The 26031-nt window shown below is 42.5% G+C and overlaps 1 protein-coding gene across 8 annotated transcripts in view; it reads left to right on the top strand.

The window, feature by feature from the left end:
• The first annotated feature begins 6651 nt into the window (after positions 1-6651).
• The window catches only part of MINDY2 (MINDY lysine 48 deubiquitinase 2), a 117465-nt gene continuing 98085 nt past the window's right edge, over positions 6652-26031 (top strand). For 7 of the 8 annotated variants that reach the window (XR_012153985.1, XR_012153984.1, XR_012153986.1 and 4 more), the window contains exon 1: positions 6657-7633. Coding sequence is in view for 3 of the 8 variants with exons in the window: in XM_073303749.1 (XP_073159850.1) it covers positions 6950-7633 (684 nt within the window). In the remaining 5 variants the exon portion in view is untranslated. Of the gene's footprint in view, positions 7634-26031 lie in introns of all 8 variants that reach the window. The other variant, XM_073303748.1, reaches the window with a different exon arrangement.

Genomic DNA, 26031 nt, shown 5'->3' with positions numbered 1-26031 from the left:
ACTGTAAGAATTTAAGCCCTATCTACAACCCACAATGAAAAGGGCTTCCTCAACTAAAGTCTAGATCTCCGTAGACGAGTGATCCATTACCTTCTCCCTCACACCTTTAGTGCGTGAAGCCTCCCGAGTCCCCATGCTATTCCTCCCTTGCCTTTTTCCCTGGGCAAACGTGACTAGTCTTGATTGCTCGCTTTCTGATTCTGCATGTAGAAACAATAGGCCCAAGAGTTAAAGGCCCCCCTTGTTGCATTATATTGTTAGGAAACTGGCATATTGGGTCAGACCCAGTATGTGCTCCAGTATCCTCTTTCTATAAGTAGCCAACACCATGTGCTCAATGGGAAGGTGCAAGAAACTACCAGTGCTCTCTGTCAGTGCTACCCCAGAGAGTCTGCTATGGGGCCCTATGCAGGAATATTTCCTTCCCCTCCCCAGTCCCTTTTGCAGCCACTGCTACAAAGCAACAAACATCTTTAAATTTGTTTTTGTTAATATTTCTGATAGGCGGTAGGATGGGGGAGATAATACCTCATAAAGTGGGAAAGTGCTTCCGATGATAAACGCTTGCCTGTGCTAAAGCGTAACAACTAACACAGAATGTCTGCCTACAAAACTGTTTCACTAAAGCTTATGCTCAAATAAATGTGTTAGTCTCTAAGGTGCCACAAGTATGCCTTTTCTTTTTGCAAATACAGACTAACAGGGTTGCTACTCTGAAACCTAAAACTCAGGACAGCTTTCTCACCCCCATGGCCTGATTTCTGTGGCTTTTTTAAAAACGTGTTTGTCCTCGGTTTAGATTTTAAAAAACCTTAGAAAAGAAGAAAGTGAGTGAGAGTGGGTGAGTAGGAAGGTGTGTGTGCCGGAGGGGGGGAAGGGGGGCAGGCAGACTCCTTATCTCTGGTAAAAAACAGCTAACTTTTTTTACATACTCTAATTTTTTCTTGTGATTTTTGTATAAATCCAAACTTTAAAAAGCAATCTTGTGTATTTTTTTGTTAATTTTGTTTTTTTATTAAAATACATATGTAAACTCCCATCAGTTGCCAGTTTTCATATTCTTGCCCAGTTGCTGTTTTGGTACTTTAAAAACACTATTTTTAAAAGGATAGGCTAGTATCTTAAGCCTTTTTAGTTCACTAAACTTCTACAAAATATCCCTAAGAGTGGCCTTGTTTTGTTAGAGTTCAGTCAATACTGCTTTTTCATGTTAAACTTTTTTAAAAACTAACATAATGCTTCAAGCAGGCCTCACTGCATACAGAATATCCTTTAAAAAGGTTATGTTATGTTACATCTCAGTCAGTGCTGTATTTTCATGTTAAATGTTAAAAAAAAACCCTTTATATCATGAAACACAGCATGTTTAGCAAGTGTTAAAAGTATGAGGGAAAAGTCAAGAGGGGGGTGTTCTTCAGATACGCTATCTCTGAGCTTCATGCAGTCACAAAGCAATGGTTTTTGTCTTTTACAGTCAGTAAATGAAATAAAATACTTGTTATAACTTTCACAAAGTGTTTTTCAATGCACTCTCACCATTTGTTAATACTTTAACACGTTTTAAAAGTTAGGAAAGAAGTCCGCATAAAAAATCCAGCAAACTGAAGGGGTGACCCCTAGAGCATTGCTAAAGCAGACTATAGTGTATGGATCACTGGGTAGCCTAATTACAGTAGTCTTATCCATTTTTAAAATGTAGAGAAAGCTACTGCTCCAACCTGTGATATATTATTTTAATAAAACCTATGGACCCAAGACAAACACAGGAGCTTGTACCTGTCCCTCAGCACACTGGCTGCAAACCTTTAAAAACAAAGATATTCTGATAATGCAACAGAAATATTCATATTTAAATCTAAAAGTCCTAAGAAAATGAAAGCTTAATATAACTTTCACATGGATTTGTTAAAAAGTGGGGAGGAAAATAAACTTCTCTCTGATCCACTGGATTACAGAATAAGGGGAATATAAACTAGCTGTTACTAAGGTTCTGTGGTTTTCACTCTGGGGTGTTTCTGCATGCTCATATTTTTATTTTTTTAACTGAAACACACATAAAAATGTTAAATAAAGGACTCTATCTTCATATAGGCTTGTCTTTTAAAGTGTTTATTTCATTACAAAATTTAATATATCTTTTACTTGTATTTGTTGAATACAACTGACGGAACCCCAGACCGGCAGCAGGCAGCCTTCTTTTCTCTGATCCACTGGCTCACAGATGCTGTTTTTGCTGCAGCTTCAAATTGTCCTCACTAAAAGCATAGGGAAAAGCTTTTACAAACTTTTTGTTAGTAAGGGTTTGTGGGTTTAACTCTGGACTGTTTCTGCATGCTCATGTTTTATTAAAAAACCTATAAATGAGGGGATGTTTCTTCATATAGGCTTGTCTTTTCAAGTGGTTATAAAGCAGAGCTTTATTCCTTTACAAAACTTAAAATACCTTTTACTTGCTTTTGTTAAAAAGTGGGGGAAGAAGCAGCCTTATCTCTGATCCACTGACTCATAGATGCTGTTTTTGCTAACAGGGGCTTTCAAATTGTCCTCACTAAAAAATGACCAATTTTAGTCTAAAACATAGGTGGGAAACTTTTAAAAACTGTTTGTTACTAAGGCTTATGGTTTTAACCTTTATTAAAGCACCTATGTAAAAGGGCTACATGGCGGGAAAAATGCTTGGGGTCTGTTTTTTTTTAGATAAGAGTAAGGCAATTAAAGGGGGTGAGTAGTGAGGGGAGGGGAGGGAGATGGCTCTTGTTTAAAAATCTTGGGTCTATAGGATTGCTTCAGGAAAATGTGTTCCATGATGCAGCTGTAGAACAGCATCTGATTGGTCCAATCCAAAGGTGGAGATAACTAGCCTGAGGGGCTGTAAACCTTGGAAGCTCCTTCTTTCCCCAGAAACAGTTGGTAGGGTAAGATCTCTCTCTCTGACTTAACCATGTGTTGTCTATCTTTGCCCTGTCCAAAGGGGCTTTCTTTTCCCTTTTCTTGCTCTGTTCTCACTTTTAATCTATCTTCATATGTTTCTCTTTTATTTAACTCTTTTTAAATGCTCTTTTCTTAACCTACCCTTATACTGTATTTAACATTTTAAATGCTTTTTTATTAACCTCCCTTTATAACTTTTTACCATGTGTTTACTAAACAGTCTCTGCTTTATAAAATTCCTTTTGCCACGTGTGTTCTTTTTTTAACCTCTTTATATTTTTCACTTTTATTTAACTCTTTTTAAATGCTCTTAACCTACCCTTATATTTAATACACCTTTTAAACTTACCTCAAAATTTATTCTTTAATAACACGCCAAACTAGGCCTTTAAAATCATCTCTCCTTACTAAATCTAACCAAACAACCTTTCTTTCCTTTTTTCCCTCTAAACCTTACCAAAGCTTTTTTTAAAAAAAAAATCTTTACGCTCTCACTCTATTCTTTCAACCTTTTTCTCTAAGCAATCAATCAAATGTGTCAAAGCTCAAGCACACAACATACCCCCTATTCAAACATAAATAATATTTTTTTTCAAAATGGCCAATGGTGCCAAACCTTGAATCCAAGGGAAACAGAAAGGGAGGGCGGGACATAAGCCCTAAATGGGGCGTGGAAACCTGTCAACAAGTACATGATGATGAATACTATCGAGGTATATGCTACTAGCGCTTACACTAGAGAGCTTACAATAGTGCAGCTATGCTGGTGTAAGCTCTCTAGGGTAGCCAACACCATAGCCTTATTTAGCTTTGCAGGAAACAAAAATCAATGGCCAGTACTCAAACAGCAAAAGAGGTGACAATTCCTTTGAGGTTTATCTTCACTAATGTGGAATCAGGGTATGATCCCACAAGAAGGTAGAGTAGATTCCAGCTTGAAATTCCAGGGCTTTTGAGGCAGGAACTCTCAACGAAGAGCTTGAAAGTGGTTAAAAAGCTGAGCCTGAGAAGACAAAGGCTCTGCAGAAAAGCAGGCTACAGCCTGGTCCTCAAGAAAATGAGGCAGAGGTTACCAAAGCTAAATCAGGACTATCTAACTGGATGCAGCAGGAGATAAATTTAGGTAAGACAATATATATTTAAGCTTTTGTTGCTTTAACCCTTTTTGCTCTATTTGTTATGTTCCTATGGATAAATAAATACTATATTTTGAACAAGTTGTTCTCTGTCACTGTATTTACAAACTGGTCACAGTCCCCAGAGAGAAGACTTCAGTGGGGGCCAAAAGGTAACACAAAATGCTGCAGGATTACAATGAAAGATTTGTTTACGGTTCCTGCTTTCAGCTTACAGTGAGACTATCACATTTGCATTCAACCTCTGTTGTCAGGTCACAGTGCTACTGTCAAATAACCCTCGCCCCACAACTCCCTCAGGTTACAGCACATTCTATCTGACTTCAGAAATGGTATAGCATTTGTCTGTGATGGTGCTGTTATTTTTTGACCCAATGAGAAAATTATCAAGAAAAGTCAACAATAAGCAATTTATAAAAGTGTGTAATTGTTTATTATGCACGCCTATTTAAAAGGTTTTTTTTAAAAAATAGAGGAGGACACAATCCAGTTTTATAGTTTGCTTTTCAGAAGTTGTCAACTATGTACTAAAACATCAAATTAATATTTAAATTTTAAGGCTTTGAACACTTGCTTTTAGTTACTGTTGTCTTGGCAAAATAGTAGAAGAATATTTTACAGAATAAGTTAGAAAGGCTGAGTTAGTTCTTCCATTTGATTAAAAAGTATCTGTAAGAAGTATTACATGAGGATATACACAGGAAGGACTAGGAAAGTTACAAGAACGTCCATTGCTTCACAGGAAGCTACTCATGCTGAAGTAATTGTTTCCAAAGACTTTAAATAACACCAAGAGAGAAGGAGGGATTTTTAGAGTGAGAAACAAAGACAGATAAGATTATGGAAAAAGAAAATTCTTACTTGCCCCGCCTCACAAGTCTCTATCAACCCTTCATTTTACAAACTCACATTTTGATCTCAGTTGGGGATTTTGCTTAGTATTCAATTGAATCATAAAGTGACATTAGTTTTTTTTAATGATGGTTTACATTAACCATACATTTATAACATTTTAAAGCATAGATGGTTCACAAATGAATGCATACCACTGAAAAATATATATAGAAAGGAAAATAATTCCCTGGAACTGAGATGGTATTTAATATTTTGTGGATGATATTTCTCCCAGCTTCCCCAGATCCCTGATATTGACAGGAAGCGAGAACTTTGTGAGGTTTTCATCTTTGTTATGTTACAATTCCTTTCAGAAGAACATAATAGTCCTTTGGTCATAGTCAATAGCTATTAGCCAGGATGGGCTGGGATGGTGTCCTAGCCTCTGCTTGCCAGAAGCTAGGAATGGGCGACAGGATCACTTGATGATTACCTATTCTGTACATTCCCTCTGGGGCACCTGGCATTGGCCACTGTCGGAAGACAGGATAATGGGCTAGATCAGGGGTTCTCAAACTAGAGGTTGTGATCCCTCAGGGGTTCACAAAGTTAATACATAGGGGGTCATGAGCTGTCAGCCTCCACCCCAAACCCCGCTTCATTCCAGCATTTATAATAGTGTTAAATATATTAAAAAGTAAATTTAATTTATAAGGGGGGAGTCGCACTCAGAGACTTACTGTGTGAAAGGGGTCACTAGTACAAAAGTTTGAGAACCACTAGGCTACATGGACCTTTGGTTTGACCCAGTATAGCTGTTCTTATGTTCTTTTCAGAGTAGCAGCCGTGTTAGTCTGTATTCGCAAAAAGAAAAGGAGTACTTGTGGCACCTTAGAGACTAACCAATTTATTTGGGCATAAGCTTTCGTGAGCTTATGCTGTAGCTCACGAAAGCTTATGCTCAGATAAACTGGTTAGTCTCTAAGGTGCCACAAGTACTCCTTTTCTTCTTATGTTCTTTGTTACAGCTCAGAAAAGCAGCTGCACTGTTCCTTTAAAAAGGCTGTGACTGGAGCCCTCTGCGCTGGTCCTATGCCCCGAGTTTCAACTTCCTGCAAAATAGTGAGAGGGGCTTGCAAATGTAATTGTCGTGAGCCCAGATTCCTTTTCGTTGTAGCAGTGTGCGCTGCCCGCTCCGAACACGCTATTCCAGAACTCGTGCACGGCTTGCAATGAATAAAAAGGTTTTAAAAAGTATCTAAGGCACATCTCGTTCAGATAGCTGTATTGTGCCTTATATTTGTTCACGGACATTATTAGCAAAATAACAGAGTAACTTGAGACTGAAGAGCAAACTGTTGGCTCCGGGGAGAGGAAAGCAGCTATTGACTTTGAAAGGAAAATGTGAATCTTCAAAGACACACAAACGCTTTCAGCCTGTATGATAAAATGGGGAACCACAAATTAAGTCAGCAAATTGAGTATTGCTTGGGAATAGGGAGTCGGCTTTGCTGTTGTTTTTTGGCTTAGGAAACAGGTGCCTGCCCTACCCGTATCCTGAAGGCACGAGCCACGCACACGATTACATGGTGAATGTCCAACTGGACATTGCAATTACCAATCCGAAACTGCCAAGCACGCGCTCGCCTCTTAGCGCCCTCCCCACCTGTTCCCTCGGGCTCGCGCCGCTGGGCCGCGCGCAGTCCTTCGCCACGCCCCGTCGGACTGAAACCCGTCGGCGCTGCGTGCCCTGCTTCTCGCGCCCTTCGCTTCCTCGGGCTCGCGTCGCTAACGTACACCCAGCTCCTCGCTCCGCCCCCTGCCCAGGCTCAAATCGAGCCTCTAGGCCGCGCCTCTCCTACTTCTCGCGCGCGCTCCCCACCCCAGCGGCGATCTGAAGCGGCTCCCCTTCCACCCACACGTCCCAGGGGTGGCGCCGCGGGGCGGAGCCGTTGCCGCTGTCATGGCGTCCAGGGCGCTGCTGGCGAAGGAACAGCCTCTGCGGAGCCAGTAGAGAGCTAGGCGGGCGGGCGGGCGGCGGTCCGGCCATGGAGAGCTTGGCGCAGCCCCCGCCGCCCCCGGGCGTGCTGAAGAGGGGCGGCGGGGGCGCTGCGGGCCGAATCATCCTGGAGGGGTCGGTGGAGAAAGAGGCGGGGGGTAGCAGCAGGGATGGACCTGTGACTGCTGAGGAGGGCGGCGGGCAGTGGGGTCCGTCCCCTCCACTTCTTCCCCCGCCTGCCGCGGGCCCCGGGAGGGACTCTCCTGCCTCGCTGGGGTCTCCCGTGCTGGCCGGTGAGAGCCGCCGGTCCGCTGCGGACTGCGCGGAGCCAGCCGTGACTGAGAGCCTTGAGGCGGCTCCTGCCTTGGTGAGCGGCCCCGGGGAGGCCGGCAGCAGCGGCGACCCCAGCCCCCCAGAGGAGGAGTCGCGGAGCTTGGACTCCCTGGAGTCCTTCTCCAACCTGCACTCCTGCTGCCCGAGCAGCTCCGAGCTCAATAGTGATGCCGAGGAGGCGGTGGCGGCAGCAGAGGGCAAGGCCCCGACCCCCGGAGGGGACGGGCCCACGGCGGCGGCTCAGCTCTTGTCGGCCTCTAAGGAGCGCTTTCCCGGCCAGTCGGTCTATCACATCAAGTGGGTCCGCTGGAAGGAGGAGAACACGCCGATCATCACCCAGAACGAGAACGGGCCCTGCCCGCTGCTGGCCATCATGAACGTGCTGCTGCTGGCTTGGAAGGTATGGTATCCCCCGGGCCGGGAGTAATTGACAATGTCTATAGCAGCAGAAACGCACCTGAGGCTTCGCGCAGACCCAGTTACAGTCTCTGTGATAGTGGAGATGCGCACAGCCCCGCACTACATATATCTCACTTTGTGTTATGATTTGTAGAGCTCTGGAAACGTAGAAGATGCTTCACAAACCTAATAGCTATTCCTGTAGCCCTGGAAACATGCACAGTACTTCTGTAATCACAAATCTATATAGTGTGACAACCTATACACAACTATTTATGTCAGACCTATTACTACAGCATTAGACACTACGCTGCTTAAAGGGAAGCCTATTATTGTTGATATGCTTTACATAACACTTAAAGTGTGCACATCTCTCACTCCAAGTGCTGGGAAAATACATGGGATCTTGCAAAACAGTTCTATTATTTGTACTGTGTAGCACTGGCAATATAGGTAAGACTGTGTTTTGTAAAGTGCTGCTATTTTTAAATAGCAATAGTAATGTAGATGGTGCTTCACAAAACAATCATAACAGTGATATGTTACTGGAAATATGTGTAGCAGTCTATGAAATAGAAATCTGTTCTACAGATTCGTGGTGATGGGAACACGCATGACAATTTGCAGAAAGTTACCTGTTTTCAGGAGTGCTGGGTCTGTATACAGTTCTTTATAAATATAAACCTATTATTGCTGTTTGGCAAATTAATAACTGGCATAGTGTTTTACTAAGCACATCCCTAATAATAATTACACAGCTGTAATTGTATACAGCATATTGTAAAGATCTAATATTAATTAGTATTATATGTCAAGATTGTGCAAAGGACTGGTAACCAGAAACTCCCATGTTCTAATCCTGTCTTGAATAATAACTTATCCAAGGCTGCAGTGGAAACCATTTTAACTTCTGACTCAATTTTTCCCATCTATAAAATGGGGATAAGCCTTCTCTACAATTCATAGCATGGTGTTAAGATAAATATTTATAAGGGGATTTTGAAAAGGAAGTAGCTATTAATGCTAAGTAGTAATTTGCATTCCCCTTTAAAACCACCCAGAGGGTTTCCCCTCTCAAGAAGAGCCAATTATCTAACCCAAACAGATGCACCCTGACTGTTATCCCACGTACTGTAAGATATTGTGACAGCTCTGGGCAGTTGCATCTGTATTTCCTCTCATTGGTCAAGTTAAGGGCACCCACTCTGAGGCTTCTAGCTCCTCAGCCATTTTCTTTGTGGGTGGAGACCCCCACCTCCCCTTCTGATCGTGGTATTTCCAAGCTGCACAGTTCTCTGCCTTCATTATGTTGTTCCCAGCCCAGACAGGTTACCTGAGGATAACAACTTGCTTTCTCTTCAGAGATGGTTAACAGGTGTAATTGCTATAGTTATAAGTTACCACAGGTTACATGTTCATTACAGCTTCAGCTCAGAACAAACATCCAGCCTTTGGAGGCCTCAGCAGGCCCAGTCCTTCCACTCTTAACCTAAGGAGTGGGGTAATCTGTGGACCAGAGGATCTGTCTGTTTGCTGGATCAAGAAGAAGGCCCTGAGCTAGTTTAAAACAAGACTGTTTGTTCAAAAATCCTTTCTTTGTCTGTTGGTCCTTGGAGAATCCATTTTGAGCTAGTGCAGTGATTCTCAAACTTTTGTACTGGTGACCCCTTTCACATAGCAAGCCTCTGAGTGCAACCTCCCCCCTCCCTCCCCCCCCCCATAAATTAAGAACTCTTTTTTTATATACATAACACCATTATAAATGCTGGAGGCAAAGCGGGGTTTGGAGTGGAGTCTGACAGCTTGTGACCCCCACCCCCCCCTGTAATAACCTTGTGACCCCCTGAGGGGTCCCAACCCCTAGTTTGAGAACCCCTGAGCTAGTGCATATCTCTCCAGATGGGTGGCTTCAAAGGGTTGATAACAGAAGTAGTACATTGGCATTCCCCATCCTTACTAATGGAAGTCCATACAAAGCCACAATAATACACAATTACATTCTTAATACAATGTACCCCAAAGGTCTTAACCCTAATTGAATAAAGTTTAACTTAATTCAGTAAAGTTTATCTTAATTCCATAAGGTTTGTTCAGGATATTACCAGTCTTTCACAAGTATCACTCAGGCAATCAGCACAGGAAGGCTTAGGGCAAGAAGTAGTTTTTTTGAAGAATTTGAATGAGCAAGGGAAAGATAGAGTGGGAGGCTGTTTCAAATGTAGCGGGTGACATGAAAAAAGTAAAGAGGCAAAAGTGGTTAAGAGGTAGGTGTTGGGAACCTTCAGGATGTACAAAGCATTTTATAAATGTCAGTAGAGGTTTTACTTTTGACTTAAATGGGAGCAGCATTGGGCCAAATATTCATACAGCTTCACTACTGAAATGCAGATACCTTTGGCACGTAGGGTGGCAATCAGGATTATACTATATTATACCTTCATAGATCTCCAGGTGGAGATGACATTATAAACAAAGCAAAAACCTACTTTTAAAATTAACCCAGACTGTCTCCTTCTCCAGTGTCTTCCTTCCAGTGAAGTGTTTTTGTGCCGTATTTATATGTGATGAAACCCCAGATTAGAATATTTGTAATTAAGAAACAGTGTTCTCCTACTAAATAGAGGGATTTTGTTTTAATTAGACAAAGATAAGTGGTGTTAATCCAACAATTATTGGTGTTTTTTTTAAAGTCACGAGAAAAGATATCTCCTAAATATAGTCTAGTCTTATATTTCATTTATCATTAGAAAGAAGGGTGCAGTCACTATGACTCAGGCTCCGTGTCTGTCACTGAGGTCGTGGAAGTCATGGATTCTGTGACTTCTGCAGCAGCCTGTGTGGCTGACCCCGGGACAGTCACATGGGCCAGCCGCACTTTTCTGCTTTTGACAAAACAGTGGGACACACAAGAAATGAAGAGAGGATAGTAAAAGGTGGGGGAAATATAGCTGCTTTTGCTGTTTTTAGGATACAGTTATGGATGGATGCTTTGGGCTGGCAGGTTGGCCACAACAGCTGTTGCTCTGGATGCTGGCTTACCTGCCTGGTCAGGAATGTAATTTGGCTGGCCTTTTCAGGTTCCTCTCCTTCACTGCTTCTTCTAAGGCTGGACAAACCTAGGTGGGCTGCCTTGTCTTTTCATGCTGGTGCTATGCAGTGCAGTTTGTTTTAGAATTGAGTAGAAAAGTTGAAATATACAAGGAGGACAGGAGGAAGATAGTGGAGGGATAAAAAGGGGGAGCAGTGATGGTTCCCGTTGGTATGCCAAGGTCTGAGTTTCACAACAAAAATTTTCCATTAGTAGCTCCCCCCCCTCCCCCCAGCAAAGTCTCTTCTTAGGGACCTCAAAAATGGGATGTTGAGTGGAATAGCCCATCCTCTTATTATTTTGTCCACCAAATAGGCTTAATTTTTTCAGCACCAAATTGGGTCTGTTGATTTCTGGTTCCATACTCCTCTTGTTTACCGGAAGTGATCTTAACACAGTCCTTGGTTGGCTTTAGTAGACAGTCTTTTGCATTTATTCTTAAACAATTTTATATAACAGGTAATTGGGACAATTTATGAACCTTTACCTACTTTCCAGCTATTAAACTCACAGTTGGAGTAGAACCTGTGATGCCCCAATTATTACCATGCATAATATGTATATATAATTATAGACTCTTACCCTGCACCCAAAATTTTACATGACTTTTGTGATCATGTGCCACTATGTATTTATATGAGTGAACAGTGTAATCTCTGATTTTATAAATAAGGTAATGATGTTTCCCTGAAAAATCAGAAGTCTCTCTAATTTCAGGGACTGTCCTAATATTCCTGTTAGTATTACAGAAGAGAGTTCTGTCCTGATTTATGTAAATCCCAGCAGATTGGCTACCAGAAGTAGCTGCTAGCCAGCTAAATTGGTGAAATTGATCACACACTGAGCTTACATGTACATGGACCTCCACTTAATTTGTTGTACAGTAATATTTTACCCCCTACATTTAATTAAATCTCCTGGCTAAGTGCCCCACACCAACTTGCTTTACTTCCCCATCACCCCCTCCCAAACTATAATCAGATGTATGTTGACACTGGTGAAGTAGCAAGCTTATTTGCAGCTGATCTGCACCATGTCTGTATGTAGCTGGCTACTGATCCAGGCTGATGATAGATGTCCACATTCTGCTCACTCTCCCTACACCATAGGTGAAAACTGGATTGTGGCAGGGAATTGTGGGGATGGGAACAAGGGACCAAAGCCTGAGAGTTAGGATAAAGAGAATGAGCGTACTGTGTGTGTTAGGGAGAGATATCATGAGGTATCTAGAGCGGAAATGTAGAGCAGAGTGCAGCAAGGATGTAGGGAGAAGAAAAAGTGAGGGAAGTGGGAGGGGGTGGAGAGGGAAGAAAGATTAAAATATAGAGAATAGAATAGTCTTTCTCCTCCTTTCTTCACCCATCAAACCCTTTACCTCCATAGGTGTTACTGTTTACCTTGAAAATCTGGTCACCCTATAAACAAACATGTCATGGTCTCAAACAATTGTAAATAACATTTACAGCAACTTAAAGTAAGGGTTTCAGAGTAACAGCCGTGTTAGTCTGTATTCGCAAAAAGAAAAGGAGTACTTGTGGCACCTTAGAGACTAACCAATTTATTAGAGCATAAGCTTTCGTGAGCTACAGCTCACTTCATCAGATGCATATCGTGGAAACTGCAGCAGACTTTATATATACACAGAGAATATGAACCAATACCTCCTCCCACCCCACTGTCCTGTTGGTAATAGCTTATCTAAAGTGATCATCAGGTGGGCCATTTCCAGCACAAATCCAGGTTTTCTCACCCTCCACCCCCCCACACAAATTCACTCTCCTGCTGGTGATAGCCCATCCAAAGTGACAACTCTTTACACAATGTGCATGACAATCAAGTTGGGCTATTTCCTGCACAAATCCAGGTTTTCTCACATCCCCCCCACCCCCATACACACACAAACTCACTCTCCTGCTGGTAATAGCTCATCCAAACTGACCACTCTTCAAGTTTAAATCCAAGTTAAACCAGAACATCTGGGGGGGGGTAGGAAAAAACAAGAGGAAACAGGTTACCTTGCATAATGACTTAGCCACTCCCAGTCTCTATTTAAGCCTAAATTAATAGTATCCAATTTGCAAATGAATTCCAATTCAGCAGTTTCTCGCTGGAGTCTGGATTTGAAGTTTTTTTGTTTTAAGATAGCGACCTTCATGTCTGTGATTGCGTGACCAGAGAGATTGAAGTGTTCTCCGACTGGTTTATGAATGTTATAATTCTTGACATCTGATTTGTGTCCATTTATTCTTTTACGTAGAGACTGTCCAGTTTGACCAATGTACATGGCAGAGGGGCATTGCTGGCACATGATGGCATATATCACATTGGTGGATGTGCAGGTGAACGAGCCTCTGATAGTGTGGCTGATGTTATTAGGCCCTGTGATGGTGTCCCCTGAATAGATATGTGGGCACAGTTGGCAATGGGCTTTGTTGCAAGGATAAGTTCCTGGGTTAGTGGTTCTGTTGTGTGGTATGTGGTTGTTGGTGAGTATTTGCTTCAGGTTGCGGGGCTGTCTGTAGGCAAGGACTGGCCTGTCTCCCAAGATTTGTGAGAGTGTTGGGTCATCCTTTAGGATAGGTTGTAGATCCTTAATAATGCGTTGGAGGGGTTTTAGTTGGGGGCTGAAGGTGACGGCTAGTGGCGTTCTGTTATTTTCTTTGTTAGGCCTGTCCTGTAGTAGGTAACTTCTGGGAACTCTTCTGGCTCTATCAATCTGTTTCTTTACTTCTGCAGGTGGGTATTGTAGTTGTAAGAAAGCTTGACAGAGATCTTGTAGGTGTTTGTCTCTGTCTGAGGGGTTGGCGCAAATGCGGTTGTATCGCAGAGCTCGGCTGTAGACAATGGATCGTGTGGTGTGGTCAGGGTGAAAGCTGGAGGCATGCAGGTAGGAATAGCGGTCAGTAGGTTTCCGGTATAGGGTGGTGTTTATGTGACCATTGTTTATTAGCACTGTAGTGTCCAGGAAGTGGATCTCTTGTGTGGACTGGACCAGGCTGAGGTTGGTGGTGGGATGGAAATTGTTGAAATCATGGTGGAATTCCTCAAGGGCTTCTTTTCCATGGGTCCAGATGATGAAGATGTCATCAATATAGCGCAAGTAGAGTAGGGGCTTTAGGGGACGAGAGCTGAGGAAGCGTTGTTCTAAAACTTGGATTTAAACTTGAAGAGTGGTCAGTTTGGATGAGCTATTACCAGCAGGAGAGTGAGTTTGTGTGTGTATGGGGGTGGGGGGATGTGAGAGAACCTGGATTTGTGCAGGAAATAGCCCAACTTGATTGTCATGCACATTGTGTAAAGAGTTGTCACTTTGGATGGGCTATCACCAGCAGGAGAGTGAATTTGTGTGGGGGGGGGTGGAGGGTGAGAAAACCTGGATTTGTGCTGGAAATGGCCCACCTGATGATCACTTTAGATAAGCTATTACCAGCAGGACAGTGGGGTGGGAGGAGGTATTGGTTCATATTCTCTGTGTATATATAAAGTCTGCTGCAGTTTCCACGATATGCATCTGATGAAGTGAGCTGTAGCTCACGAAAGCTTATGCTCTAATAAATTGGTTAATCTCTAAGGTGCCACAAGTACTCCTTTTCTTTTAAAGTAAGGGGTATGTCATGATTACAGGGCTAACAGCATCTCTGTGCCTTTCTTGAGTGCATCCCCTCAGGTGACTTGTACTTTTACCTATCCTGGGATGGAATTCCACAACTCTCCCACTCTTAAAGTAGACCCAGGGCTACAATATTCTGTGTATCAACTGTTCTTACCGAGCAGGTCTGACTGACTTCATACACTTGTGGTTCTTCCTCTCAGGAGTCTGACCAGAAGCATATGGTGATCAGACTTCTTAAAACCAATAAAAACAAAGTGTTTAGAAAAGAGGATTTTAAAACAGTCAACACCCATGCCTAATTTACCTAAAGGCTTACCATCCTCTGACTGTAATCTTGGCAGGCCTAACTTCTTCAGGCATCCCATCCTGTCTCTCTAGCCCCTCCCCCTGATAATTACCCAATTCTGTTGGGAAAGTTCCTTTAACCTGCCAGAAGTCTTTCATGTCCTGTGTTTACAGGAATTTTGTGGATTAGCTGCAGAGGGGGCAAAATCTTCAAAGTTATAATCATGGCATTGTTCCTCTGCAAACATATGAGGGTTGTAAAAATGTGATTTTTCTTAAGTCATTCCTTCCCTTCTTGCCTGTTTTTTTTTCAGACTCTCCTGTTGTGTTAAATCAATATAGTGACACAGAAAATGTCTAAATAACGAGGTTAATATACAGGATTCATAGAATCATAGGACTGGAACAGACCTCAAGAGGTCATCTAGTCTGGTCCCCTGCACTCATGGCAGGACCAAGTATTATCTAGACCATCCCTGACAGGTGTTTGTCTAACCTGCTCTTAAAAATCTCCAGTGATGGAGATTCCACAATCTCCCTAGGCAATTTATTCCAGTGCTTAATCACCCTGACAGGAAGTTTTTCATAATATCCAACCTAAACCTCCCTTGTTGCAATTTAAGCCCGTTGCTTCTTGTCCTATCCTCAGAGGTTAAGAACAATTTTTCTCCCTCCTCTTTGTAACAACTTTTTATGTACTTGAAAACTGTTCTCATGTCTCCCTGCTGCTTTTTTTTTTGGGCAACAGTGTTACACTGTTGACTCCTATTTAGCTTGTGGTCCACTATGACCCCCAGATCCCTTTACCTCGAAGAAGTACCATACTTTTTGCGGAGTCACTTTCAATTTTGTTTGTGTGCAGCTGATTGTTCCTTCTCAGGTGGAGTACTTTGCGTTTGTCCTTATTGAATTTCATCCTGTTTACTTCAGACTGTTTTTTTCAGTTTGTCCAGATCATTTTGAATTATAATCCTATCCTCCAAAGCACTTGCAACCCCTCCCCACCCTAGCTTGGTATTGTCCGCAAACTTTATAAGTGTACTCTCTATGCCATTATGTAAATAATTGATTAAGATGTTGAACCGAACAGAGCAGCTCTAAATTCATCGTAGATTATCTCTGACTTTTGTATATACAGATTCATTGATCAGATTGTCTAAAGTCTTTTTAGCAATTCACATTCTACTGTTAATCACAAATACTGAGTCTACCTTGACTTATTGAAGACCTTGGGTAGTTCTTGATCAGTTTAAGTTTCAAAAAGTTTGCTTTGGTAAAAGTTGCAGTAACTGGCAGGGTTGAGCTGTACAGTGCAGCAAAATAGGTAAATATGCTCCAATATTTATTTTCTAATGATTTTTTTCTAGTGGTGATGAAAATGCAGTCTGTCATTTCAGCAAGATTTTTCAGTTCTTACTCTGTCAGGTAGAAGAAAAATCAATCAGTATTTTTTTGAGAACTCCACATCAGTATCAGCCTTAGAAATTTTGAGTAGGGCTACAAAAAGAAATATTATGTGCAACTAAGTGACTGAGAATTCTGCCTCTGTTTAATCACACTTCTGGGGTAGTACCTCTGGCAACACTTGAGTTTTGATAACCTTCTGGAAAAGCAGTACTCATTGGGTCTACACAAATACCTCCTTATATATCAAATGTTTGTAACCAAAATTGTAAGAAAGTTGTGTGGTTCCCAACTAGCACAGCTCCTTCCCCTAAAGAGAGATTAGAAGTTTGAGGAAGCAGAAAAGATGAGCAGGTAACATGAATGTGTATAAACTGTACTTTGAAAGAACTAAAATTACTGGTAAGTAACTTTTTATCTTTTGAAGTGGCTCTGTAGATTCCAACTTGGAGTCTAGCTTGCAGTGCAGCCTCCAGGATGTTGGGCTGAAGTGTTAAAGTGAAATAAGAATTGCAGAACTGTTCTCTCAAAGCAAATCTCAGATTAGTGTGCCAGATCGAGAGAACAGTTCTGTATAAATGAACACCAGATGGCAGCTGTGATGGCAATGAGACGGGCAGTCCATTGAAGCAAGCCTTTGGAAGACATGGAGCAAAGTGTGGCTATCCTTTCAGACTTTATGTATAATGGCCTGGCACACTGAACAACATTCTGATAAATGGCCATTCCCAAGGCATATTGGGCAGCAGATATTAGTCAGACTCTGCAGACAGAGAGGGGTGAAATGCACTACTTAAACCCAGGCTCATTCTCTGTATTTCTTGGATTGGATGTGATGTTTTGAACCAAAGCACTTGGGAAATTAAGCTGTGCAGAAACTATTTAAAATTCCTTAGCTAAAACAAATTACTTAGATAAGTAGTTTAAAGTCTAAATTACAAGAAGAAACTCGTAGATGTTTGGTCGAAAACCAGAAGCTCTTCTAGCCCCAGAGCAAAAGTGTCTAGTCACCCACAGCTAGCCTCAGAAAGGAAGGAATCCCAAGGCATTTGGGGACTACAGTATGCTTTGAATTCCTGGTATTGTAAGGCAGTGCTTGTGTAGTCCAACAGTCACTGTTTCCCTAGAAGGATCTATGTCAAAAAATCTGCTCCTTCACAAATGTGACCATTCTAACTTATCTTCTCTTTTCTCTGATGGTGGTCCTATCTGTCCATGACGCCAGTTCTGACCGATGTTTGGTCAATTTTCCCATGACCATTGTGATGGCTTTTAGGGCACCCAGCATTAAGAGTCACCTTGTCATCCCATGTCTCCCACGTGAGGGAGTCTTGACTGCCTGGCTAGGTGTCTGCTGCTGAATATCACTGGTCTGTTGGCCACTCAAGCACTTTCTTCTGAGCAATGTCAGCCCTGTCTTCACCTGCAGGTTAACAATAGGTTAACCCTTGTCCCCAAGTCCTTTTGAATCGTTCCCCTTGAATATCCAGCCTTTGACACTGGCTACTCACAGAAATTCCAGCTCCTCTGCCCCCAAAGGAGCAGTGTGCCCAAGTTGTACCTTAAACTCCTTCTGTATGATGTGCAACATTTATAATAGAACAAAATAAGGTTTATATAAGAGAGGATAGAGATTCTACTAGAAACAAGAGTGAGTGATGGAAACGAATGATTAAATATGAAACAATCCTAAAACATGAACCTGGGTCTAAACTTATAATAGTTGTCTTTTCTGTTTAATAAAGTACATTTCCCCCCCCCCCCCCCCCAAGATCCAGTCTGTTGCAGAAATGGCTGGCTTCCTAAGAATCAGGATCCAGTATTTCATGAGAACACTTCGTGCTTCAAGATCTCTCTTCAGAGAGAGGCTGTAGAGTACCTCTCTTTCCTGTGTTAACTGAAATAGTTTTTCGTTTCCATTCATAGATAGGGTGAACCTGTAAGGTGGGAAATTTATCCAAATCCACAGCTCAGTCAATTTTCACCTTTATTTATAAATGTTCAGACAGATTTATTCATATTTTCTGAACATACACATATGCCAGACAATAGACAGATAAGACGGAAGAGGTAGGGACCCAAGTTATGATTTCCAAGGTACTGGGAAGCTCTCCTGCACTTCATGATGGTTGTCTTGGTCGCTGGTCTGGTCCTTCAGTCTCATTTCTTCAGTTTCCAGTACAGTATTTCTCTGACTTGGGCTCTTGTTCACTTGGGTTTTTATAGTTTTTCATATTGCACGTTCATTAATTGCCCTCCAACCAACATTGAGTTGTATTACATAACCCATACAATACACATGCACAAGCTTCACTTTCTATAACTTTTGCTGTCTGTTTTCATGTCATCTTACTCCTGTTTTTCCCAATATAGAAGCTTTTAGCATGACATTTTGTGTGCGATTGTACTGATTAACTTCCTCTTGTTTCTTCCAGTACAATAAATAACTTCACTTTTTTCCCTGTCAGCTGTGAGCATTATCTAAACAAGTGTGTGTGAAAGAAATGAATGTGGTCTTGCCATTCTGTCAGGCAAGACTAGGCCAAGGCATAAATATTACACAATCCAAACTTATTCACTGTTAGAGACTAATAAAAAAGTGAGCTGTAGCTCACGGAAGCTTATGCTCGAATAAATTTGTTAGTCTCTAAGGTGCCACAAGTACTCCTTTTCTTTTTGCGGATACAGACTAACACGGCTGCTACTCTGAAACTTATTCACTGTTGTGACATTTGGCAGGGCGCAACCTGAACTACTGGACTGCTGTGTTTCCTTAGCCCTCCAGCCTAAGATGTCCTTTACACTGCTTACCTGTCAGAACAGCAACCCCTCTAGGCTTTGCTCACTCACAGTGGCTAGCATGTAAAGCAGGGGTTCTCAAACGGGGGGGTTGTGACCCCTCAGGGGGTTGCAAGGTGATTACATTGTGGTCACTAGCTGTCAGCTGTGTGGAGCTGGCAGCCCCAAGGCTCAATTAAATTACCCCCTTAGTTTATAAGAGGGATCACACTTTGAGACTTGCTATGTGAAAGGGGTCACTAATGGAAAAAGTTTGAAAACCACTGATGTGAAGTCCTCCGAGCCATCCATGAATAGATACAGGGTGACGCCTGCATATCACTCAGTCCCAAAATAGGAAAATGTAGTTGTAAAACCACAAACCTTGGCAAGAAGTTTGAGGTGAATAGAGTATCTGAACTACTGCTAACCTTTTTAAAGAATTGACTAGGATTCAGGTTAACTATGTCCCATTTACTGATGTTTTCAAACTTTTAAAATAATAGTTCTGTCTCTCATAGGTATAGTGTGGATTAGTTAATGGTTGTACAATGAAGCCTCAGATATAAAGTGCTTGTAGACCTCTTTTTTGCAGATTGTTGCAGCATAGTTACTTTGGAAATGAAACATTTTGTGGAATTAGGTGGTTTCAGGTATGCTGTTACAGGGACTGTGTATGAGTACTGAAGATTTTGTTAATTTCTATTTTGCTGTAGAAAATGTAAGTATTAAAAAAGCCCCATAAAATCATATAATTTGAATGTAAACTAAATAAATGATTCAGCCATTACCAAGGTGTCCTATATTTAATCTCACTTTAACTATATCCCCAGCACATTAACAAAGAAAGGACACCTTTTCAGTGGCTTTGATTTAGGTTCTTTTCTATAACTGCATATACCATATGTATGTCAGATTTATCCTTTTCAGTTCATGAATATCAAGCTGGATAAAAATTGATTTAACATTCTTATTTAAATCTGATCTTTTAAATTACATTAAACATAGGTTTAATTTTTAACAAATAGGACAACCTATATTACGGCGTAAATTTACTACAATCCATTAAAATATATACAGGAAATATTAAGCAGTACATGTTTTTGGCCTAATTTTAAAGAAAGTCACACCACTGGGGTGGTGGAAGTCACTGGTTAAGAACCTGGACCCAGAGTTTGTTGACATGCTAAATCTGCTTTTGATAGCAGTAACCTTGTCTGCAGGTGCAGAGAAAATATTATCTTCAATTTATTTAACTAGTTCAGTTCAATGACTAATTCATTCAAAGTTAAGAAACCAATAGGAGTTGAAAAAGCTTGTTCTTTTCCAATCTATCAATAAAAACTAGTCTTGAGAGGAAGAGATCTACTCATTCTAAAATCTTGAACATGGTGATCCGAAACAATCAGTGCAGATATTACTTCCTTTGTTTAATATATCAGGTTTTTTAAATGCAAAAATATGTTTTGATAAACTCTATTTCTTATGTATCCAGGACATTTAAGGTACTTTTATTTTACTAGTTAACAATCTGAAAATGCTGCTTTTGTGCATTTTTAATTGAATTTGAACTTCTGTCAATCATAATCATTTGACACAAATCACAAGTAAAAAGACCCCAACGGTTAATAAAGTAAATAAGGAATTTGTCATTCTCAATTTTCTAACATAATAAAATGTAAAAATTAAGAATCTGAATAAAGGTATGGTGAGCTGTAAAATTGCTTAAATGTGTATAGATATCTAATGAATTCTCCTGATTATTATAGAGATACACCAAATTTAGTGTAAAGCATATATGTAGTTGAAAATCAACATGTTATAATGGTTACCAACCAGTGAGAATCAGCTTTACTTTAGGAAAATAATTAAAAAGTACAAATGCAAAATGTGATTAAAATTGGTTATTTAAATTAACATTTCCTGCATGCTCATTTAAATCATAATTAAAATGGGTCACTTAAATCTTTTTGATTTAAATTAATTCACCATGACAAATTTTAAGGAGAGCTATCAGAGTGAATTTAACTGGAAAATTTCTCAAAATTATTATGTGGCACTTATATGCAGTCTTATACTTTAGAAATTATATGGAGAAGTAAAAATATAACACACTGCAAAATGTGATACCCATAGCTAAGGTTGCTAGACGCTTTCCATCAAAGAACCTATCTTCAGTTGCTTATAACTTTGCCAAACTTACACTAGTTTGCACTGAAATTTTCTGTTCTAGGTGTATGCGTAAGGCTTCTCATAGTGGTTGTTGAAAGTGGTCAGAAAAAGTGGTTTGACAGTTTCCAAGAGTGAGGTTAGGGAAAACTACATTATTTGTCCGTCTTTTTTTTTTTTTTTTTTTTTTTAAGTTCTTTATTGAGAAACTGACACCTCCATTATTTGCAGCAAGGGGTTGAAATTTAGTAGGGCATCAGGCATGTGCTTTTTGCTCTTCCTGTGAAAATTTGCCCACCACTCCTTTGAGGGCAGAGAAGCTGGAATATCTGTGAGTAGCCAGTGTCAAGGGCTGGATATTCCAGGGGAACAATTCAAAGGGACTTGGGGACAAGGTTCACCTATTGTTAACCTGTAGGTGAAGACAGGGCTGACATTGTTGAAGTGGCTCTGTAGATTCCAACTTGGAGTCTAGCTTGCAGTGCAGCCTCCAGGATGTTAGGCAGCATAGGACCTTATTCGCCTGATGGCACCGCCTTCTCCAAGGAGGAATGAGGCACCGGTGGTAACCTGGCCACCTATTCCATCTAGGGGCAAGCCAGCGATGTCACTCTGCTCTCCATCTCTAGCATGTGACTCCCCAGCTGTCTATGTGGGGGAACTGCACGAGTCCCCAGAGGTCTGGCACCACTCACTGGTACCACCCAGTACTGCTCCTCCGTGGTCTTCTTTTTTGGAGACCTCAGAATCCGAGACAGAGTCCTATCATTCAGATAAGTCTAGCAGCAGGTGGTCTAGATCTAGGTGGCACTGCCAGCTCCATCCAGCATCGTGGCCACCTCAATGGCAACCACCAGCTCAGTGGCCTTCTGGACTCCCCGGGCTTCTCGTGAGGCCCAGAGTCAGAGCCAGGTGTCAAGATCTAGGTCTGCGTCAGTCATGTCTACATCCTTCATCGCCTCGCAGCACCTGGCACCGAGACTATCTCCGGCTAAGATGCCGATGCCTCCGCATGCTGCTCTGACCTCGGCACTGGCAACCGTCTCGGCACCATCGGCACACCAGCCCCACGAACAACATTGACCTTCTTGGTGCTGAGGGCAGTGACCAACGTCACGTGCCAGTTCTCTCGTCCTCCCCATATGAGGCCGTTGCGAGCACTTCAGTGGCCCTGGCCTTAGAGGATTGAAGGGTTCCGCAACCGTTGTTGCGCAGGGTAGCCCAGAACCTGGGGATCTAGGCAGAGGAACTGGTAGAGGATGCTGATCCCATGGTGGACATCCTTGTCCCCTCTGGGCCCTTGCGTATTGCGCTGCCATTCATCAAAACTATAAATGAGACCACGAAAACTTGGTGGCAGACACCGGCCTCTTTGCCCCGTACAGTTAAGAGAAATAAGATGCTTTTTCCTCCCCTCAAAGGGATACGAGCATCTCTGTACTCATCCTCCACCCGACTCGGTGGTGGTGGATGCTGCAAACCAAAGGGAGCACCAGGGGCTTCAGGGATCATCCCCTAAAAATCAGGAGATGAAAAAGGTGGACTTGTTTGGGAGGAAAATCTACTCCACCAGTGGTTTGCAGCTCCACATTGCAGACCAACAGGCCATCATTAGTAGGTACTGTGGCGCGATGGCCAAATTTGCTGAACTACTACCACCAGACTCCTGCTCTGAATTTAATGCCTTGGTCTGGAGGAAGGCAAACTCATTGCTAGGGCCTCCTTGCAGGCTGCTCTTGATGCTGCGGCCACCCAAACCATGGCTGCAGCAGTGGCCATGAGAAGGTCCTCTTGACTCCAGGCCTCTGGACTACCTCGTGAAGTCCAACAGACCATTTAAAACCTACCCTTTGAAGGTCAGGCCTTAATCTTTGAAAAGACAGACAGGAAACTGCACAGTTTAAAAGGCTTGAGGGCCACCCTCAAGTCCCTAGGCATATACAGCACAGGCATTTCAGGCTTCAACCTCCTCTGCAGTTTTACCAGCAAAATTCACAGGACGGTTCCTGGAGGAATCATAGAATATCAGGGTTGGAAGGAACCTCAGGAGGTCATCTAGTCCAACCCCCTGCTCAAAGCAGGACCGATCCCCGACTAAATCATCCCAGCCAGGGCTTTGTCAAGCCTGACCTTAAAAACTTCTAGGGAAGGAGATTCCACCACCTCCCTAGGTAACGCATTCCAGTGTTTCACCACCCTCATGTGAAAAAGTTTTTCACAAATATCCAACCTAAATCTCCCCCACTGCAACTTGAGACCATTACTCCTTGTTCTGTCATCTGCTACCACTGAACAGTCTAGAGCCATCTTCTTTGGAACCCTCTTTCAGGTAGTTGAAAGCAGCTATCAAATCCCCCCTCATTCTTCTCTTCTGAAGACTTAAACATAGAATCATAGAATAACAGAGTTGGAAGGGACCTCTGGAGGCCATCTAGTCCAACCCCCTGCCCAGAGCAGGACCAATCCCAACTAAATCATCCCAGCCAGGGCTTTGTCAAGCCTGACCTTGTCAAGCCTCCCCAGTTCCCTCAGCCTCTCCTCATAAGTCATGTGTTCCAGTCCCCTAATCATTTTTGTTGCCCTCCCCTGGACTCTTTCCAATTTTTCCACATCCTTCTTGTAGTGTGGGGCCCAAAACTGGACACAGCACTCCAGATGAGGCCTGACCAATGTCAAATAGAGGAGAACGATCACGTCCCTTGATGTGCTGGCAATGCCCCTACTTGTACATCCCAAAATGCCATTGGCCTTCTTGGCAACAAGGGTACACTCTTGACTCATATCCAGCTTCTCGACCACTGTAACCCCCTAGGTCCTTTTCTGCAGAACTGCTGCCAAGCCATTCGGTCCCTAGTCTGTAGCGGTGCATTGCATTCTTCCATCCTAAGTGCAGGACTCTGGACTTGTCCTTATTGAACCTCATCCGATTTCTTTTGGCCCAATCCTCTGATTTGTCTAGGTCCCTCTGTATCCTATCCTTACCCCTCCAGGGTATCTACCACTCCTCCCAGTTTAGTCTCATCTGCAAACTTGCTGAGGGTGTAATCCACACTATCCTCCAGATCATTTATGAAGATATTGAACAAAAGCGGCCCCAGGAACGACCCCTGGGGCACTCCACTTGATACCAGCTGCCAACTAGACATGGAGCCATTGATCACTACCCGTTGAGCCCGACAGTCTAGCCAGCTTTCTATCCACCTTATAGTCCATTCATCCAGCCCATGCTTCTTTAACTTGCTGGCAAGAATACTGTGGGAGACCGTGTCAAAAGCTTTGCTAAAGTCAAGGAACAGCACGTCCACTGCTTTCCCTTCATCCACAGAGCCAGTTATCTCATCATAGAAGGCAATTAGATTAGTCAGGCATGACTTGCCCTTGGTGAATCCATGCTGACTGTTCCTGATCACTTTCCTCTCCTCTAAGTGCTTCAGAATTGATTCCTTGAGGACCTGCTCCATGATTTTCCAGGGACTGAGGTGAGGCTGTAGCCTCTCTGGCCTGTAGTTCCCAGGATCCTCCTCCTCCCCTTTTTCAAAGATGGGCACTACATTAGCCTTTTTCCAGTCATCTGGGACCTCCCCCGATCACCATGAGTTTTCAAAGATAATGGCCAATGGCTCTGCAATCACATCCGCCAGCTCCTTTAGCACTCTCGGATGTAACGCATCCGGCCCCATGGACTTGTGCTTGTCCAGCTTTTCTAAATAGTCCCGAACCACTTCTTTCTCCACAGAGGGCTGGTCCTAGATTCATAGATATTTAGGTCAGAAGGGACCATTATGATCATCTAGTCTGACCACCTGCACAACGCAGGCCACAGAATTTCACCTACCGCTCCTACCAGAAAAAACCCTCACACCTATATCTGTGCTATTGAAGTCCTCAAATCGTAGTTTAAAGACTTCAAGGAGCAGAGAATCCTCCAGCAAGTGACCCCGTGCCCCATGCTACAGAGGAAGGCGAAAAACCTCCAGGGCCTCTTCCAATCTGCCATGGAGGAAAATTCCTTCCCGACCCCAAATATGGTGATCAGCTAAACCCTGAGCATATGGGCAAGATTCACCAGCCAGATACTACAGAAAATTCTTTCCTGGGTAACTCGGATCTCACCCCATCTAATAGCCCATCACAGGCCATTGGGCCTATTTACCATGAATATTTAATTACCAAAACCATGTTATCCCATCATACCAGCTCCTCCATAAACTTACCGAGTTTAATCTTAAAGCCAGATAGATCTTTTGCCCCCACTGCTTCCCTTGGAAGGCTATTCAAAAACTTCACTCCTCTGACGGTTAAAAACCTTCATCTAACTTCTAGTCTAAATTTCCTAGTGGCCAGTTTATATCCATTTGTTCTTGTGTCCACATTGGTACTGAGCTTAAATAATTCCTCTCCCTCTCCGGTATTTATCCCTCTGATATATTTATAGAGAGCAATCATATCTCCCCTCAGCCTTCTTTTAGTTAGGCGAAACAAGCCAAGCTCCCTGAGTCTCCTTTCGTAAGACAAGTTTTCCATTCCTCGGATCATCCTAGTAGCCCTTCTCTGTACCAGTTCCAGTTTGAATTCATCCTTCTTAAACATGGGAGACCAGAACTGCACACAGTATTCCAGGTGAGGTCTCACCAGTGCCTTGTATAACAGTACTAAAACCTCCTTATCCCTACTGGAAATACCTCTCCTGATGCATCCCAAGACTGCATTAGCTTTTTTCACAGCCATATCACATAGGATGACTATGAGCCGCCAATGATCAACCAGTACTCCAAGGCCCTTCTCCTCCTCCGTTACTTCTAATTGATGCGTCCCCAGCTTATAACTAAAATTCTTGTTATTAATCCCTAAATGCATGACCTTACACTTCTCACTATTAAATTTCATCCTATTACTATTACTCCAGTTTACAAGGTCATCCAGATCCTCCTGTAGGGTATCCCTGTCCTTCTCTAAATTGGCAATACCTCCCAGCTTTGTATATCCGCAAACTTAATTAGCACACTCCCACTTTTTGTGCCGAGGTCAGTAATAAAAAGATTAAATAAGATTGGTCCCAAAA

Source organism: Lepidochelys kempii, chromosome 10 (assembly GCF_965140265.1).
Source record: "Lepidochelys kempii isolate rLepKem1 chromosome 10, rLepKem1.hap2, whole genome shotgun sequence".
Classification (NCBI taxonomy): Eukaryota; Metazoa; Chordata; order Testudines; family Cheloniidae; genus Lepidochelys; species Lepidochelys kempii.
Note: the sequence above shows the minus strand (reverse complement) of the source record. Positions and strands in the feature narration are given on the sequence as shown.